Source organism: Marmota marmota, unplaced genomic scaffold, assembly GCF_001458135.2.
Source record: "Marmota marmota marmota unplaced genomic scaffold, marMar, whole genome shotgun sequence".
In the NCBI taxonomy this organism is placed as follows: domain Eukaryota; kingdom Metazoa; phylum Chordata; class Mammalia; order Rodentia; family Sciuridae; genus Marmota; species Marmota marmota.
This window is the reverse complement of record NW_026000174.1, coordinates 65,610,205-65,628,021: the sequence shown is the minus strand read 5'-3', so window position 1 is coordinate 65,628,021 and position 17,817 is coordinate 65,610,205. Positions and strand designations below refer to the sequence as shown.

The 17,817-nt window shown below is 35.7% G+C and overlaps 2 protein-coding genes across 2 annotated transcripts in view; both read left to right on the top strand.

Annotated features, from left to right (window-relative positions):
* The window catches only part of LOC125611964 (steroid transmembrane transporter SLC22A24-like), an 8,963-nt gene extending 5,937 nt beyond the window's left edge, over positions 1-3,026 (top strand). The window contains exon 3 of the mRNA XM_048787869.1: positions 2,906-3,026. Coding sequence (XP_048643826.1) covers positions 2,906-3,026 — 121 coding nt within the window. The remainder of the gene's footprint in view (positions 1-2,905) is intronic.
* LOC107135435 (steroid transmembrane transporter SLC22A24-like) overlaps positions 1-17,817 on the top strand; it is a 180,004-nt gene that overhangs the window by 146,658 nt on the left and 15,529 nt on the right. The window contains exon 6 of the mRNA XM_048789035.1: positions 13,386-13,501. Within this exon, the coding sequence (XP_048644992.1) occupies positions 13,386-13,501 (116 nt within the window). The remainder of the gene's footprint in view (positions 1-13,385; positions 13,502-17,817) is intronic.

The window sequence follows — 17,817 nt, the reverse complement described above, 5'->3', positions numbered from 1 at the left end:
GAGAGAGAGAGAGAGAGAGAGAGAAAGAGAGAGAGAGAGAGAAAGAGAGAGAGAGAGAGAGAGAGAGAGAGAGAGAGAATTCTCCTTACCAAGACAAAATATAAACTCCAAAGGCATACCACCAGTGACCTTCCTCTTCTAGCCACATGCTACTCAACTATAGTTACCACACAGTTAGTCCATTCAACTGGATTTATGCACCAATTGGTTAATACTCCCATATGCCAATCATTTCACCTCAGAACTTTCTTGGATTGTCTCACACACATCAACTTTTTGGGAACAGCTCACATCTGTTCACATCTAAACCATAATGGACATGTATATGGAGATTCAGGTATCTAGTTGTACATGTACATTTGGGCCATAGAAAAGTTCAAGGCTGTGAATATCTTGAAATTTGCTATCATACAAATATTTGTATAGGTAGAGGAGTGAGGATAGGAAAAAATACCAATAAGCACAGTGATACAAAATAGTTTAAACCTGCCTAAAGCAATAACTCACCATGTGCACCATTCTACATCACTGTAACTGAACAGGTGTGTTGCCTCACGTGATCAGGCAAGTTTTTCAGTCCTGACGTCTTTCTTCTTCAGATTTCAAATGCACACAAATTTATTTATTATGTACAATTCAGTATCCATCTATACCCTTCTTCCTTGTGCTCAAGGATAATGTCATTCTTCTCATCTACAATGTTCTTATTGGTTTGGGAAAAGACTCTTTTCCTTGTGTATTCCCATTCATGTCCATGAATTCCCATTAATCTCCATTCCCATCTGTCATGGCAGAGAAATGTCCCATGTGTTTACTATTTCTCTTTCTACATGTTATGAAATATGTGATGTTTTTTAGTATGATAGATTTCAAATCTATATAAGATGTATCTTTTTGTCTAATCTCTTTATTACTTTTTATCATTCACCACTAAGTTGTTTTAGGTCTACTTATATTTTCATGTATGTAGTCTTTTGTTTCAAAATAACCTAGAGCTCCCCATGATAAGCTCCCAACACTTTTATCTATTCTATTTTCCAGTGTTGGTTTCTTTGATTCCCACAGCATCCCTAAAACCACACCTATCTATTGAAACAGGGTTTTCCTCAGGTGAGGGTGACCTTTAACTTCTGATTCTGCCTCAGCCTCCTGATTCACCACCATGCCTGGCAATGAGCTTTAAAATTTTGCATCAGTTTTAGGTTTACAGAAATATTGTGTCCAAAGTACAGAGAGTTCCCAATACCCCCTCCCACAAACAACCTCACATATTATTAACATCTTACATTAGTGTAATGAGTTTATTATATGTGATAGACCAATATTTATATGGTATTGACTAAAGCCCATGGTTTACAACAGGACACAATCTTGGTGTTACATGGTTTTAGGAGTTTTGGCAAAAGTATAAAGCCATGTAGCCACCAACAGAGTATCTCTTTTAAAATATCCTGTCCTCTACCTGTTCATCCCTTCCACTCAAGCTCTGGTAACCATTACCAGAAGAATTTAGTTGTTATTAATATTTTACTGATTATGTTTCATTTCTCAATTTTCCAGTGATTGTTTCATCCTCAATCATGGCTTGAAAAAAGACAGTTCTATCTTGAATTCTCTTATTCAAGTTTAGTATCACAATGTATGTGGCAAGAACCTACATTTTGTAACAGAAGGTAACATAGTTCATAAGACTTTTAATGACTTAGATTGCTAAGTAACAAAGGTTATAGGGAAAATGTTCAAAAGTAAAAGTTTGTCCAGGTATTAATGTCCTAGTCAGCTTTTTCACTGTTGTGAGTAAAGGATCCAATCAGAACAACTGTAGAGGAAGAAAAGTTTATTTGAGAGCTCACCGTTTCAGAGGTCCTTAGTCCATAGAAAGACAGCTCCATTCCTTGAAGCTGGAGGCAAGGCAGAATATGATGGTGGGAGAGTGTGGCAGAGGGAAGCATCTCTCATGGTAACCAGGAAGCAGAGAGAGACTGCTGTCACCAGATGCAATTATATTCATCATAACTGTGACTCAAATAAACCACTTTCTCCAGCCACACCCCACCTGCCTCCATTTAGCACTCAGTTAATCCCACCATGGATTAACTCACTGATTAGAATAATTAGGTCATTTCTTTTCCAAACCTTCTTGCATTGTCTCACATGTGAGATTTTGGAAGACACCACATCTAAACCATAAAAATTAACATTACTGAAAACTTTGTATCAGCTCATGGAACTTTGTCCACGTTAACTCCAGAATGAGACCTTTCCCTGGAGCTCCATGACACAAATATCTCCCTGTTCTTTTTGTGTGATGTCCTTCTGATTCTTATTCTCTGTCTCTCCTCTGTGGACCTCCTATCAGTTCCTGTGCTAAAGGGAACAGTTGCCAGGTCATCTTCTGAAACACACTTCCCGATGCCTTTGAACACTGACATGGCCCAGAGTATTGATTATGTCATATATCTGCAACTTTGATGTATTGTCTTCCCACTCTTCCTTTCAAATCCTTAAGCATTTACCTAAAGATTACACAGATCCAAGTATGGATCTCTTGATTTCACTCCTCAACACTCTGAGAATGACACACAAATCCACTTTCCTAAATGAACGTTTTTAAAACAAACATTTTTTATGACCTCCCCTATTTCCTCTTCTTGATATGGCTCCACATGGCATCCAAGTCCTCCACCATGTGTTTTGCTGTGCATTCTTGCAACATTCTAAGATTAGCAGGGGTGCTTACATCTGTGAATTTTGTTGTTGAGTAGTATTATGATTCCACTAGACCACAGTACAATGTCCTACTTGTTAAACATTTTACCCTAATTCTCAAGTTATTTTATCTTTTCTTGTTTTTCACATATTACTTTTGTTCTGAAATAAGCTTACCTGTTCCAATCTTTCTTAGGTTTGGGAGGAAGGTGGTCTACCTGTGGTGCTTACTCCAGCTGGGCATCCTTGACACCGCGGCAGCCTTCGCCCCCACCTTCCTCATTTACTGCATNTTTTTTTTCTTTTTTTCTCCCTGAAGTTCCCTCCTCATGGGAGCCAGATTCTGATGTGGCTTATTCAAAAATTACTCTCATTAACACATTTAAAAATACTTATGCATCTACTGTGTGCCAGCAGGTTAATATATATTAATAAGCAAATAAATCAGATTCTCTGCCTTTAAGGAACTTACATTTTAATTTGGGACAAAAATTAAGAGACAATTACAAAAAGAGTGATATGACAAGTCACGTGAAAAGAATTTTTGAGAGAACACAGCTTTAATGGACCAAAAAGTATTGGGGGTTAACTGATAAAAAGGAAGCTAAAAAGCACTTCAGGCATTACACAAACTACTTGGTGGAGGGACAACTAATAGACTTCCCCACATTAACCCTGAAAGAGAGCAAATGCCCTAGACTAGAAATTGTTAATAAAGGAAAACACAAAGGATAGATTCTATGGCTACAAAATTATTCTATCCTTCTGACTCACTAAATAAATTGACACATTCTCAATTTCCCCAAAAGTCTTATTTTTATAGCATGTTCTTGAAGTCCAGAATATTTTTTAATTGCCATCATTTGAACTAAAGACTTCACTCTTGATAGAAGAGCACTCTAACACTGAGCTACACCCTGACCCCCAGAACCAAAACACTTCAATGAGGTCCAAATGTGGATAAGACTACTTATGTGTTGTTCTCTAATCATAGAACCTGTATTTGTAAATCCATGGAACTCAAGAGACAAAACACATGTCTGAAACATATCCAACATATACTGATGATAGAAGTTTAGAATAACTACTGAAGACATTCCCATTCAAAAAGGAGATTTGAGATACAGAGTCTATAGAAATTATGAAATCAAGAAAGGCAAAGTTTAGAAATTCTGCGAGTAGGTTTAAAGGCTTGGAAAATTGAAGCAATTTGGCTCTCACAACCTCTTGTCCCTTGGCTCCAACTTCCGAATTTCTTCCCTCTCATAAAATGCATAAACATATTTTCATCTAAAAGATATTTTAAGTTAGCTTATCAGTGTAGCATTTTGGGGAGCCTTTCTCATTTGATACTATTTCTGTTCCCTTCAGTCAAGTTGGAAATGTTTATTGTGACAAATATTTCTCAAAAACATTGTGGAGCTCCTATGAACTTCATTGGGGTTTACAAAAAATTGTAACAATCTAACAAATATCTTTGATATAAACCCTTCTCAGCTTTGGGTGCCTGAAATGGCTGAAAGAAAACACATCTAATTATCTTAGAAGTTCTATTGTTTGTTTGAGATCTGATCCCCCTGAGATCTTGAGAGACTTTGTACAGGAGGTGATGTATATGCTAATTACCCAATTTGTTCATGTATACAAAACATACATTGTGCTTTATAAATGTCAACTAAAGTTATAATTAAGTACTAAGAAATATTGTTCTTTCACATGCTGGACCTTATCTGTAAATTAAGACTTATTTCCAGCCATGTTTTCCCGAAAATGTTCCAAAGCTATTCCTCAATGGTAGTTTCAGTTGCCAAATGGAAAGGCTGAAAAATCCTAGTTCTTTTTATTTAGTTTTACTTCAATTTACCTTGCTCTCCTTGCTTTTATCATTATCAAGAAATCAGAATATTTCAACCCACTGCCCAATTCTACATCCATTCCAAAAATTTAAGCTATTTTTTTTACAGTGGCATTTTGCTCCTAGTACCAACATGTAATGAGTTCTCTGTTTTTATGGAGTAAATTGTCCCTAAAAATATAGTATCTTAAAACAGCAACATGGGCAGTGATTAACGGGGTTCTGTGGTTAACAGTCTCTCACAGTTTGTGGTCAAGATATTTATTGGGGGTGTAATATCACCAAAACTCTCCCCGGAAGAAAGCTTCACTTTCAAGACCAGTAACATGATTTGGGGAAGGATTAAGTTGCTCTCAGACTCTTGGAATAAGGACTTCATTCCCTGTCATATTGGTCTCACCAAAATAATAGCATTTAATTTAAATGTAGAGCTGGATAGGGGAATCTAGCAAGGTAGAAGTCACAATTTTTCATTATCTACCTTTGAAAGTAGTAATCCATTGCTTTTGGTGTATTCTGTTTACTGGTAACAAGTCACTATCTGCAATCCATAGTCAAGAAGAGGGGATTACAGAATTATGAAAATCAAGAGGTGGGGATTAATGAGGGCTACCTTTCTTTTTTCCACGTTTTTATTGGTGCATTATAGTTGTACATAATGGTGAGGCTCATATGAGAACAAAATATAACAATATAATTTAGTCAATATCATTCCCCAGTATTTCCTGTTTACCTAGCCTCCTACTCCCTCCTTTCTAATCTACTAATCTCTCTTTGATTTTTAGGAGGTACACCTCCACCTTTGTTTTCCTTCTTCCTCTCTAGTTTCTACATAGGAGGGAAAACACACAACCCTAACCTCTGAGTTTGACTTATTTCACCTAACATAGTCTTCTCTAGTTCCATCCACTTTCTTGCAAATGACACAATTTCATTCTTAATGATAGATTAATACTCCCTTGTGCATATAGACAATATTTTTTAACCATTCATCTGTTGATGGACACCTAGGCTGGTCCCATTGTTTGGTTATTGTGAGTTGTGCTGACATAAATATGTGTATGCATGTACCACTGTAGTATGATGAGTAAGTCTTTAGGATAAATACCAAGGAATGGTATATCTGGGGCACGTGATGCTTCTATTCCTAGACTTTTGAGGAACCTCCATACTGATTTCCATAATGGTTGTACTAATTTTTAGTTCCACCAACAGCCTAACAGTTTCCTTTATCTCCACACCCTCTCCACCATATGTTATTGTTTGTATTCTTGATGGCTGCCATTGTAACAAGAGTGAGGTGACATCTCAGTGTAGCTTTCATTTGCATTTACCTAATTTTTTAAAAATGTTAACTATTTTTTATTTACTTGTTGTCCATGTGAATATTTTGAGAAGTGTCTCTTCAATTTATTTGCCTATTTACCATTTAGGTTAGGTGTGTGTGTGTGTGTGTGTGTGTGTGTGTGTATTTGTGTGTGTGTGTGTTTAGTTCTTTATGCATTTTGGAAATTAATCCTGTGTCAGAAGAGTAGCTGACAAAGATTCTCTTCCACTCACTTCACGTTTTAATTGTTGTTTTCTTTGCTGTGCTGATTCTTTTTAATTTTATGCCATCCCATTTATTAATTCTGGGCATTATTTCCTGACTTTTGAGTGTCCTTTTGAAGGGTCAGTGACAATGTTGAAGTGTTGACCCAGTTTTATTCTAGAAGTTGCATAATTTCTGGTATAATTCCAAAAGTTTTTGATCAATTTTTAGATGACTTTTATGCAGGATAAGAGATAGGGGTTTAGTTTCATGCTTTTACACTTGGTTAACCAGTTTTTCCAGCACCATTGGTTAAAAAGGGTATCTTTTCTCCAATGTATGTTTTGGTAATCTTATCAAGGATTAGATGATTGTAGATGTATTGGGTCATCTCTGTGTTTTCTGTACCATTGGTCTATGTGTCAGTTTTTACACCAGTACAATTATTGTTACTATAGCTCTGTAGTATAATTTGAAGACAGGCTTTGTGATGCCCCCAGCATTGCTTTTTTGACTTAGAATAACTTTGGCTATTCTGGATCTTTTATTATTCCAAATGAATTTTAAGACTGTGAAGAGTATCATTAGCATTTTGATGAAGATTGCATTGAATTTATATAATGATTTTTGTAGTATAGAGATTTTAAGAATATTAATTGTGCCTTCCCATAAACATGGAAATCTTTCAATCTTCTTGTGTCTTTTTCAATTTCATTCTTCAATCTTGTATAATTTTCATTGTACAGATCTTTCATATCTTTTGCTAGATTTATTCCTAGGAATGTGTTATTTTGATTTTGGTTTCTTTTATGTGTTTTTGTTTATTTGTTTGTTGTTTGCTTTTTTGTTTTGAGTTTATTGTGAATTGCATTATTTTCCTGATTTCATTCTCAGAAGATTTATTATTGGTGTACAACAAAGCTATTTATTGTGTATGTTGACTTTGTAATCTGCTACTGTGCTGAATTTGTTTATTAAATATAGCAGTCTTCTGATCAAAGTTTTAGATCTTCTAAATATAGGATTGTATCACCTGGAAATAGTGATAATTTTACTTCTACTTTTCCTATTTTTATTCCTTTTATCTTCTTCTCTCATCTAATTGCTCTAATGACAATTTCTAATATATATTGAATAGAAGTTGTGAGGATATAAATCCTTGTCTTGTTCCAGAATTTAAAGGAAATGCTTTCAATTTTCCCTCATTCACTCTGATATTGGCTTTGAGTTTTTGGCATATACTATTTACAATATTGAGGTAGTTCCATCTATCCTTCCTTCCTTCCTTTTTTGTCAAGAATAGGTACTGAATTTTGCTAAATTATTTCTCTGCATCTATTGACATGACTATCTGATTTTTGTTCTTAAATTTATTTATGTGGGAAATTACACGTATTGATTTGTGAATGTTAAGACATCCATGCAAGATTGGCATAAAAATCAACTTGGTATTGGTGTGTAATCTTCTAAATATATGATTGAATATGATTAGCTAATATTTTATTAAGAAATTTTTCATCTTAGTTCATCAGGGTAATTGGCCTGCAGTTTTCTTTCCTGGATGTGTCTTTATCTGATTGTAGTATGAGGATGATAGTGGCTTTATAGAATAAATTTGGAAGTGTTCCATCCCTTTCTATTTTGTGGAATAATTTGAGGACCATTAGCATTATTTCTTCTTTGAAATTCTGGTAGAATTCAGATAAGAATCCATCTGACTCTGGGCTATTCTTTGTTTGAAGACTTTTCATTACTTCTTCTATCTCATTGGTAGTTATTATTGTGTTCAGGCCGTCATTCAAAGCTGTGAACAATTATTTCCATATGAAAAACAAACTACCCCTTTATTCAAGTTTATACTCTGACCATCTTGATTGTTTTTCTTTTTCTTTTATTGGTTCTGTTTTAGTTATGCAAGACAGTAGAATTTACTTTGGTATATTTATACAAGCATAGTTTTTATCTTATTCTATTTAGGATCTCAGTCTTGTGGATGTACACAATTGTGAGGTTCATTGTGTTCTATTCATATATGTACATATGAAATAATGTCAGATTAATTCCACTGTCTTTTCTATTTCTCTCTCCGCCCATCCCTTCTTTCCACTTTGTCTAATCCACTGAATTTCTATTCTTCCCCTCCTCCCACCTTATTTTTTGTTAACATTCATGTAAGAGAGAAAAATCTGACCTTTGGTCTTTTGGGATTGGCTTATCTCCCTTAGCATGATAGACTCCATATCCATCCATTTTGTGGCAAATATCATAAAGTTATTCATTTTATGGCTGATTTATATTGCATTGGGTATAGTATATATGCCACAGTTTCTTTATCCATTCATCTGTTGATAGGCATCTAGTTTGGCTCCACAGGCCTGCTATTGTGAATTGTTCTGTTGTAAACATTGATGTGGCTGCATCACTATAGTACGCTGATTTTAAATCCTTTGGATGTATACTGCAGAGTGGAATAACTGGTGTTTCCATTCCATTTTTTGAGTAATCATCATACCACTTTCCAGTATGGTTGCACTATTTTGTAGTCCCACCAGCAATGTCTGAGTGTTTCCTTTTCCCCACATACTCAATAACACTTATTGTTCCTTGTATTTTTGTAATTGCTATTCTGACTGAAATGACATAAAATCTCATTGTAGTTTTAATATGCATTTCTCTAATTTCTATAGATATTGAACCTTTTTTTCATATATTTGTTGACCATTCCTATTTCCTTTTTTGATATGTGTCTTTTTAGTTTCTTGTCCCATTTATTGACTGGTTTTGGGTGAAGGTGATTATGGTTGTGGTGATGGTGGTCGTGGTGGTGTTAAGCTTTTTGAGTTCTTTTTATATCCTGGAAATTAATGCCCTATCTGAAGCGTGGGTGGCAAAATTTTTCTCCCATTCTGTAAGCTCTCTCTTCACACTCTTGATTGTTTCCTCTGCTGTAAATAAGCTTTTCAGTTTTATACCAACCAGTCTGTTGATTTTTTATTTTACTTCTTGTGCTTTAGGAATTTTGTTAAGGAAGTCTCTTCCTAGCCAACACGTAGTGTTGTGCCTACATTGTTTTCTATCAGGTGCAGTGTTTCTGTCTAATATCTAGCTGACCACCTTAATCTTAGAATCTTTTCTTTCATAGGTAGAGTTAATATTGATAAAATCACCATATGACCCAACATGATCTACACATTCAATGCAATACCCATCAACATATAAACTCTTCATAGATCTAAAAAAAGAAAAAAAAATGAGTCCTAGAATTCATATGGAAAGACAGGAGACCCATAATTGCCAAAACAATTTTGAACAAAGAAAATATATCACTGGATATATCATAATATCTAATTTAAAATTATACAACAGAGTTGTATTAAGAAAAATTACAATAAATGCTGGGAAGATGCTGGGGAATTGGAACTCTGATATTTGAACTCTGTAAGAATGTAAATTACTACAGTCACTATGGAAATCAGAATAGAGATTCCTTAAAACTAGAAATAGAACCACCATATTACCAGGTATGAGTGCGTAATTCAGTATTTATCCAAAAGACTTAATATTAGCATACTCTAGAGATCCATTTACATAAATATCTATGGCAGCACAAATCACAAGAGCCAACTAATGGAGCAGGTATTCATCAACAGATTAAGGGATAAAGACAGTGGTATATTTATACACAACAGTGTTGTGCTCAGCCATAAAGAAGAATGAAATTTTGTCATTTGCTAAAAAATAAATGGAATGTGAGATCATTATGTTAAGTGAAATAATCCAGACTCATAAATTCAAGGTCATATGTTTTCTCTCATATGTGGAAGTTGGATAGAAAAAAGGAAAAAAGGAGAATCTCATGAAAATTGAATAAGATTTTCAGAGTAAAGAAAATTATCAGGGGGAGGAAATAGAGTTCAATGGGGTGTTAGTTGGAAATGAAATTAACCAAATTATGTTATGTACATGTGGGAATAAACCACAATGAAACCCACTATTCTGTATGAATGCTATTTGCACCAATAAAATTTTGAAATTAAAAAATTATTCCTCATGTGTGCTCTCAAGTTGATGGTTTCTGCTTGCTACTTGAGCACTTTGAGCATACAGGCACTTTTCCTACTCAGTAGACAAAACATCTCCCAAACAGATTATATTTTTCTTTTAGTTATCTGGTAGGAGGAAAATAGTTATAAATCATGGCAGGGAAATTATGTATTTTCTTGCAAGCATAAACTCTGCACTATCTTTAAACCAGGCAGTAGCACTAGATTTTAGCGTCAATATATTTTCATGCCAAGTAGTACTAGGGAATGAAGGGATTCAAAAAGATCAAATGCCTCAACTCAGTTATAACCATCCCCAAATAAGTCCTATTTCTCAATTAAGGCCAGGTCTTTTCACAAAAGAAACCATATTCCACTGCACAACCAGCACACTGGCTTCATACTAGAGGTTTGAAGCATAGAAGTTAACTAGTGAGATCAAAATAAACACACAAAACTCAATTTAGCTTTTTCTTTGACCAGGTCTGAGATGGCTCTCCCTCGGGCTCCTGCCTGGAGCCACCCAATAGGGCAGTGAGGTTTACACAAACTAGCAGGAGAGAGAGAGAGCGCACGCCAGGGAGTGGCCTTTTATTAGGGAACAAGAAATTCAGGGGAAAATTCCATCCAATGAAGGTCAAGGGGGACAGCATTCCAAGGTCAGGGTCAGTGATTGGTCTCAGGGTTGATGGTCAGTCACACCCCCACACGGATGGGCTCTTGCACCTAGAAAGGGTGGGGATTTGTTCTGACCCAGTTTAGCCAGAACGCCTCACACCCAATCAGGGAGGTGCCCAATCACGTGCGAGAATGGCTTCCCACACCATATAATGTCATATAAACCTGACATTATTCTTAAAACTTAGTCCTGGGACTTGTTCTTCATATTTTTCTGCCCTCTACCTGTGGAAGATGAGGGTCTCCTTATATACTGCTCTTTATATACATCTTCTGGTTTTCACATTCCACTTTAGATTGGTAGTCAGTCACTACTAGTAAATGTCTTTCTTAAATGCATTCATAGCACTTTACAAGAGCTACTGAAGTCTAAAATCCTCACAATTATTCCTTTTTTTAAAAAATTTGAAATCCTGGGATCACAACCAACCCATTCCAGTTTACCACCAGTGAAAATTTAAATACCTGAATTACAACTGCATGCACCAGCTAACACCACTATGGGATATTCATTGGATGATCTAGTTCTAGATTCTCATTATACAATCAATTTATTTGACTACTACCATACAATTACAAGTATTATAGATCTGCTTTCCCAGAAACTGGGAAATCTGAGATTTGTGTGCAGAAGGTTTATTGAGGTCTTCTTTCAAAACATTATCTGTGAGGAGAAAAAAAATGAAAATAGCCAGAAATAAAAGTCAGAGTATAATGCAGTTGTAATAGAGAACCCAGGAGATCTTGCAAGAAACACTGGAACTAGGATTTCCCATGAGAATTCCTCTGCCTTGAAGCAAGGAAGCATGGTTCTAATATGCTTGAATTCTTCAGTTATTGGATAAGGACAAGGGTATAGCATTGGGTGAGGAGATTGTCTTTATCTAAGGGCAATTCACAGTTGGGGCCACAACAACCAGCCATCAACACTCCCAGAACCTGGAGAAGTGAATAAAACATGTGAATAGGATACAATAGCATCCACTAAACAGAGATTAGCAAACTCTTTTGAGAATAATACCTGTTTTTGTAAATAAAATATTATGGAACATAGTCAAACCCATTTGATCTTGTATTATGAATGACTGTTTTGTGCTACAGCATCATAATTAAGCAGTTGCAATAAAAATCATTGCCTGTATGGCCTAAAATATTTATTTACTGGAGCTCCAGGGAAAACAATTGTCTGTGGTATCCTGTGTTAAGTCAGTATAATTTTTGTTGTTGTTGTTGTTGTGGGGAGGGTGTTTTTTTGTTTTGTTTTGTTCATTTGATTATTTTTGTTTTGTTTTGGGCTACTTTGGGGGAGTTGATTTGTTTGTTCTGCATCAGGGATTGAAGCCAGGGTACTTAACCACTGAGCCATATCCCAGACCCTTTTTATATTTTATTTTGAGACAGGGTCTAGGTAAGTTGCTTAGTGTCCCACTAAGTTGCTGAGGGTGGCATTGAACTTGCAATTCACCAGCCGCAGCCTCTTAAACTGCTGGGATTACAGGCATGTGCCACCATGCTCAGCTCACTGTATTTTTATTATCAGAAATAAAGTATTACTATTTTGAAAATTATTAAGTGCCTTCTCTCTTGTTGAATACATTTGATATTATTTTGTGACACTGAGCAATCTTTAATAACTCCAGTAAGAACGTGAGGGGCTACTTTCACTTTTTAACTGATGCGTAATAAATTTACATACTTGGTGATATTATGTGACATTCTGATGCATGGATACATTGTGTAATGTTCAACTTGGAGTAAGGATATCTATCATCTCAAACAGTTATTCTTTGTACTGAGAACATTCAAAATTCTTTATTCTAGCATTTCTGGAAATACAGAATATGTTATCATTATCAATAGACACTCTGCTGTACCATAAAACACCAGAATATAACATTTAGGTACCTAATGACCAACCTTCCCCAAAATAAAAAGTAACAGTAGTGTCAGGCCTAAAAATTCTAACCTTGAAACCCAATGTTTTTGCAACTATTATATTTCACATGGAATTTCACCAAATTTCATCTGCTATAACATCTGGCCTGGGTGCAAATCATACTCCATTGACAGATAACCTACTTTTTACACTCTTGTAACTCTGTACACTCCAATCATGAGTGGAGGTAGCATGACTACAATACCTAGAAAAGGTCCACTTGGGACCAAATCATAAAGTGGACCTAGCTTTTATAAAATCCATTGATGTACAGAGATAAACTCTAATTCTAACAATGAGGGAAAAGTCTCATTTCCAGTGAATAGGAAAGAAAGGTCAAATCCTTAAACAAGTAACTTTTCATTGTTTTTGATTTACAGTGAAAATCTTTTGTTTAATCCTTTTTACCTATCATAAAATAAGTGTTTAAACTGGCTTTATTTGTAGGTAGTTTTCATTCTCCCCAATCACTTTGTAGCTCACGCTACATGAGGTAGATCATTTAGCATCCATATTCCCAATGAGTCAGATGTTTCAAACATAGTGAGCATATTTATCTCATCCTCTAGTACTTACTACTATACCTGCCCATTATTGACATATTATAAGTGCCTGTTGTTTTTGTTGTTTCAGTATGTGAAATCCACCATACAGAAGGTGTTGGATGCAGTCCAGACCAAACCATCAATTTTTCAATTGTTCCATGCACCCAAAGTGATTATGAGAACCTTCTGCATGTGCTTTTCCAGGTAAGTACCATCTGATGTTTAGTAACTTCAAAATGTTTAAGATGCAGCCACATTCCTCCTTTCAAAAATTATTAGCCATGAGGGACAAATATGGTAGAGTAGAGAAAGGTTGCACCTTTCAGTTTCTCTATGGCTTTGAATTGAATCAAGTGAATACTGTGTCTCAGTGAGGTAGATGTTTAAGGGAATTCACTAAAATTCAATACTGGACAGTCAAAGATTTGGAGAGAATCCTGGATGGCATCTACCATAAGGAGTAGAATACATGCTGTTAAAACAGGCACACAGAAGATTTCATCCAGGAGAATTCAGTTCAGGGATACAGAGAGGAGTGTGACTTACTTTCCCATGGAGTCTGGCGACTCATTTAATCAGCTGAAGATATTTAGGAAGCCAAACAGGCAGGCATGATTACATTCAAGGATTGAGCCTTGGAAGGCCATAGTCCTGGGTAGTGAAGTGTGCTGTGCCCCCTCACCCAGGGAACTTGGTTACCTTATGAATAAAATTATTAAAAAGTGTCTGGGATTGGGACAACCAGAATAGATTGCCATCGACCTGGTCTTATTGGTTTCTTTTACTAATGTCTCCAGAATATGACAAAGAATATGACAAATAATGGATAGATCTCAACTGTGGGAACTTTCCATTTAGATCTTTGCCTCATCTCTTCCCTAAGCATACATTAACCTAGACTTTCTAGACAACATTCCAACAGATGGTAATTCTCATACATACTACCTTGTACTGATGAACTGAAAACCTAAGAGTCATTTCAATGAGCTTTGAGTCGGACCACTCCATATTTGGTTCTAGGTATATCAATTAAGAAAAAGGAGAAAGGGTTACTAATCCCCAAATCTTTGCTATAAGATGCACATACCCCCAGAAAGAATTGGAAGGAAGATCAGTCTGGCATTTGTAGTAAATATGCATCCTTGGCCAGTTTCAACCACCACAATGAAGACAATTCTTTCATTAATTGTTAACAAATTTTTTGTTCTTCCAATTGTATTTGCAGTGTGGTTTGTATGCATACATAAGTATGTGTGAATGTATATATGTATGTACATTTTCTTTTTCATATTTTAACAGATTTTTATTTTATTATTTTGTTTTTTAGGGTTAGTGAAGTTTTATCTTTTTTTCTATTGTGACTCTCTCTCCCATATTCTTCTTCTAATACTAAAATTTTTCTGTTCTCTCTCTCTCTCTCTCTCTCTCTCTCCCCCCACCCCATCCCTCTCTCTCTCTCTCTACTTTATTTCATTTTTTAAAAATTTTCCTTCTTGTTTTGGGGCTTCACTTTATGCCTCTTTTCTGCTTTGTTTCTGTCCTTTATAATATTCTAATCTTTCTTTTTCACTTTTTCCCATTTTTTTCTCTTAATGAACCAAAATTTTCCCATATTTTAACACTATTTTATGTAATTTATGCCCACACCATTCATATTTTTACAGTTATTATTATTTTGGAAGTCATAGTTGACACCTGGTATTTCCTTTAGTGATATATTCATGGCTGATTGTAATTTTTGCTGTTGCTAATTTTTGACCCCACCATTTCTGTTTTGTGGCTTTTAGTGCTGAAAATGTCATAGTTCATCTCTGGTATTCATTTTAATGCTATATATAATTTACTACTATTGTTACTGTTATTTATTTTTCTTTTTCTGGGAGATGCTGGAGATCTGGTTTTAACACTTTACCTTCATTTGGTAGATATTATGCTTCTGAGCCACACACTCTACCCATTTAGGAGACAGTACATTTTCCTCCATATACTACCTAACTCACTCAAACTTCAGCAACACAATATCACAAAGAGTAGGAGAGAACCCCAAAATTGACAACCAGGAATGGCTAGAGGGACTCAGTGCTCACTCATGAACATATTTCCTTATAGAAACAGCAAAGATAAATAACACTAAGACTGTGAATACCACATCTATGAAGGATTTCAAAATAGATTGCTCCCATACCCTTTTAATATACACAGAATTATCAAGTCTAGAAAAGCAATCACAGAGGGTATATTCCTTATGCCCTTGTATATATAACACAATTGCCTGACCTACCAGAAAGACTCCCCCATTTGAAATCTCATAGAAATTGGAATTCTCAAGCTCCAATGCAATACACACTATTAGATTTTACTAAGCTTGATATATGTTGCTTCAGGATCTTCTAGCTTTCAAGGTCTGTGTTGAAAAATCTGACATTATCCTAATTGGTTTTCCCCTGTAGGCAATATGATTCCTTTCTCTTGTGGCTTTTAAAATGCTCTTTTTATTCTGTATGTTGGGCATTTTTATTATAATGTGACTTGGTGTGGATCTGTTTTGATTTTGTACATTCAGCATCCTGTAGGCTTTTAAATTTGGAATTCAAATTCATTCTTCATGTTTGGAAAGTTTTATAATATTATTTCACTGAATAGATTGTTCATTCCTTTGGTTTGTACCTCTATGCCTTCCTCTATCCTAATAACTCTTAAATTTGGTCTTTTTATGCTATCCTATATTTCTTGAATGTTCTGTTCATGGTTTCTTACTATTATCACTGTGTGGTCTATGTTCTTTTCAACTTTATATATTTTATCCTCATTATCTAATATCCTGTCTTCCAAGTGGTCTACTCTGCTGGTGATGCTTTCATTTGAGCTTTTAATTTGGTTTATTGTTTCTTCATTTCAAGGATTTCTGTTCCTTTTTTTTTTTTTGAACCTCTGTCTCCCTGTTGAGGTAATTTTTCCCCTGTATTTGTCAAATTGATCTTTCACTGCCTGGATTTGCTCTCTTATGTCTTCCTTGAGTTCACAGAACATTTTAACCATGTGAATCATAAACTCCTTCTCTGCAATTTCTTCTGCTGGGCTTCCAATGATTCTAATGATGTGGTGTGTTAATTTGTTTGGGGCACTTCTTCCCTTGTCTTTTCATGCTGCTTGTGTGTCTTCCTTTCCAGCTCTGTGGGTCTGGAGTGCTATTGTTTTTACCCTATAGGTTTTTAGTGCTCTTGTAGGGTTCCAAGACCTCTCATTTGTGGGAAAGAACAGTGTTAACAGGTCCTAATATCAACAATATACCACTTATGAACAATTTGTTGTTATTAAGACATTTACAGTTTAGTCTCAATGTCCAGAATTGTTGGATTCAATTATTATCTAAAGTATAATCGGGAGTTTTGTAAAAAGGTTTCCAGTTTGTGACAATGGACAATGAACTGAAGGTGGGGTGTAGGATGATATGCTGTGGAGGTAGGATGTGAGGATATAGAGTAATATATCTTAGGAAGTGCAAAAGAGAAATTTAATGAAGAGGGTTAGTATCCAGGGAATAGACAGGAAGTAATTTATGGTAGACAAATACGTGGGAAGACAGTGGAGTACATAAAAAAAACACAAATATGTATTTAGAAAAATACAGATGTTAAAATAGTAAAATTTGAAGGGGGGAAAAATGAATGAAGAAAAAAGGGCATATACAACACCTCTGTATTATATTATTCAGATGACTCAATCCTCAAATCCTATTTTATGCAAAGTTCTTGGTTTCATATATATTGGGGTGTGAGGGCTAGAGAATAGAAAGGCAGAAGAAAAAAAACAACTTAAAGGAAGAAACCAGGGTTGTTCCTAGCTTTAGAGATCTGTATCTTTCCTTCTTCTATTCTCATCCAATAGGTGGGGTTGTCTATTGTAAGCTGGTGTCTCTGCTCTTTGGATGGTGGAGGTAACCTGTGTGGGAAGACTGGTGCTGATGCAGGGCACCTGGAAGAGGGGAGTGGCACCCACCAGTCCCTGCCTGGAGACTTCACCTCACTGGTCTCCTTTTGGGACTGCTCATATGACTTTAGCGCGTGGTCCTATCTCCCTATCTTGCCTGGAGATTTCCCAGTTCCTTGTCTCTCTGTTAGGCTCCAAATTTAGCCCCACCTCCCTCTCCCTTATCAGTTTCAAATTGAGGAAACTCTCACCCCGGGGCTCCCATAGGTGGGCCCTGGTCACACTGCACACCTGTTTTGGGCAGCTACTGTGTTGGGTTACCTCCTCTGAGGGGAGGGGACGTAATAAAATACATTACAAAACAAGTATCAGGAAAGATATACTATTAAACACACCTGGAATTATATTCAACAATTTACAGCAACATGATACCCAAAAACACTTCACCAAGAAAAGATTGTACCCTACAAAGTTCTTGACATAAATTTGGAAGAGAAATCCTTCCCAACAGAAGCACTAACCTTAAAACTGGAAATATGAAAAATTGTGGTAAAATGAAATATCCAAATGTTAATAACTCACAAGCAATG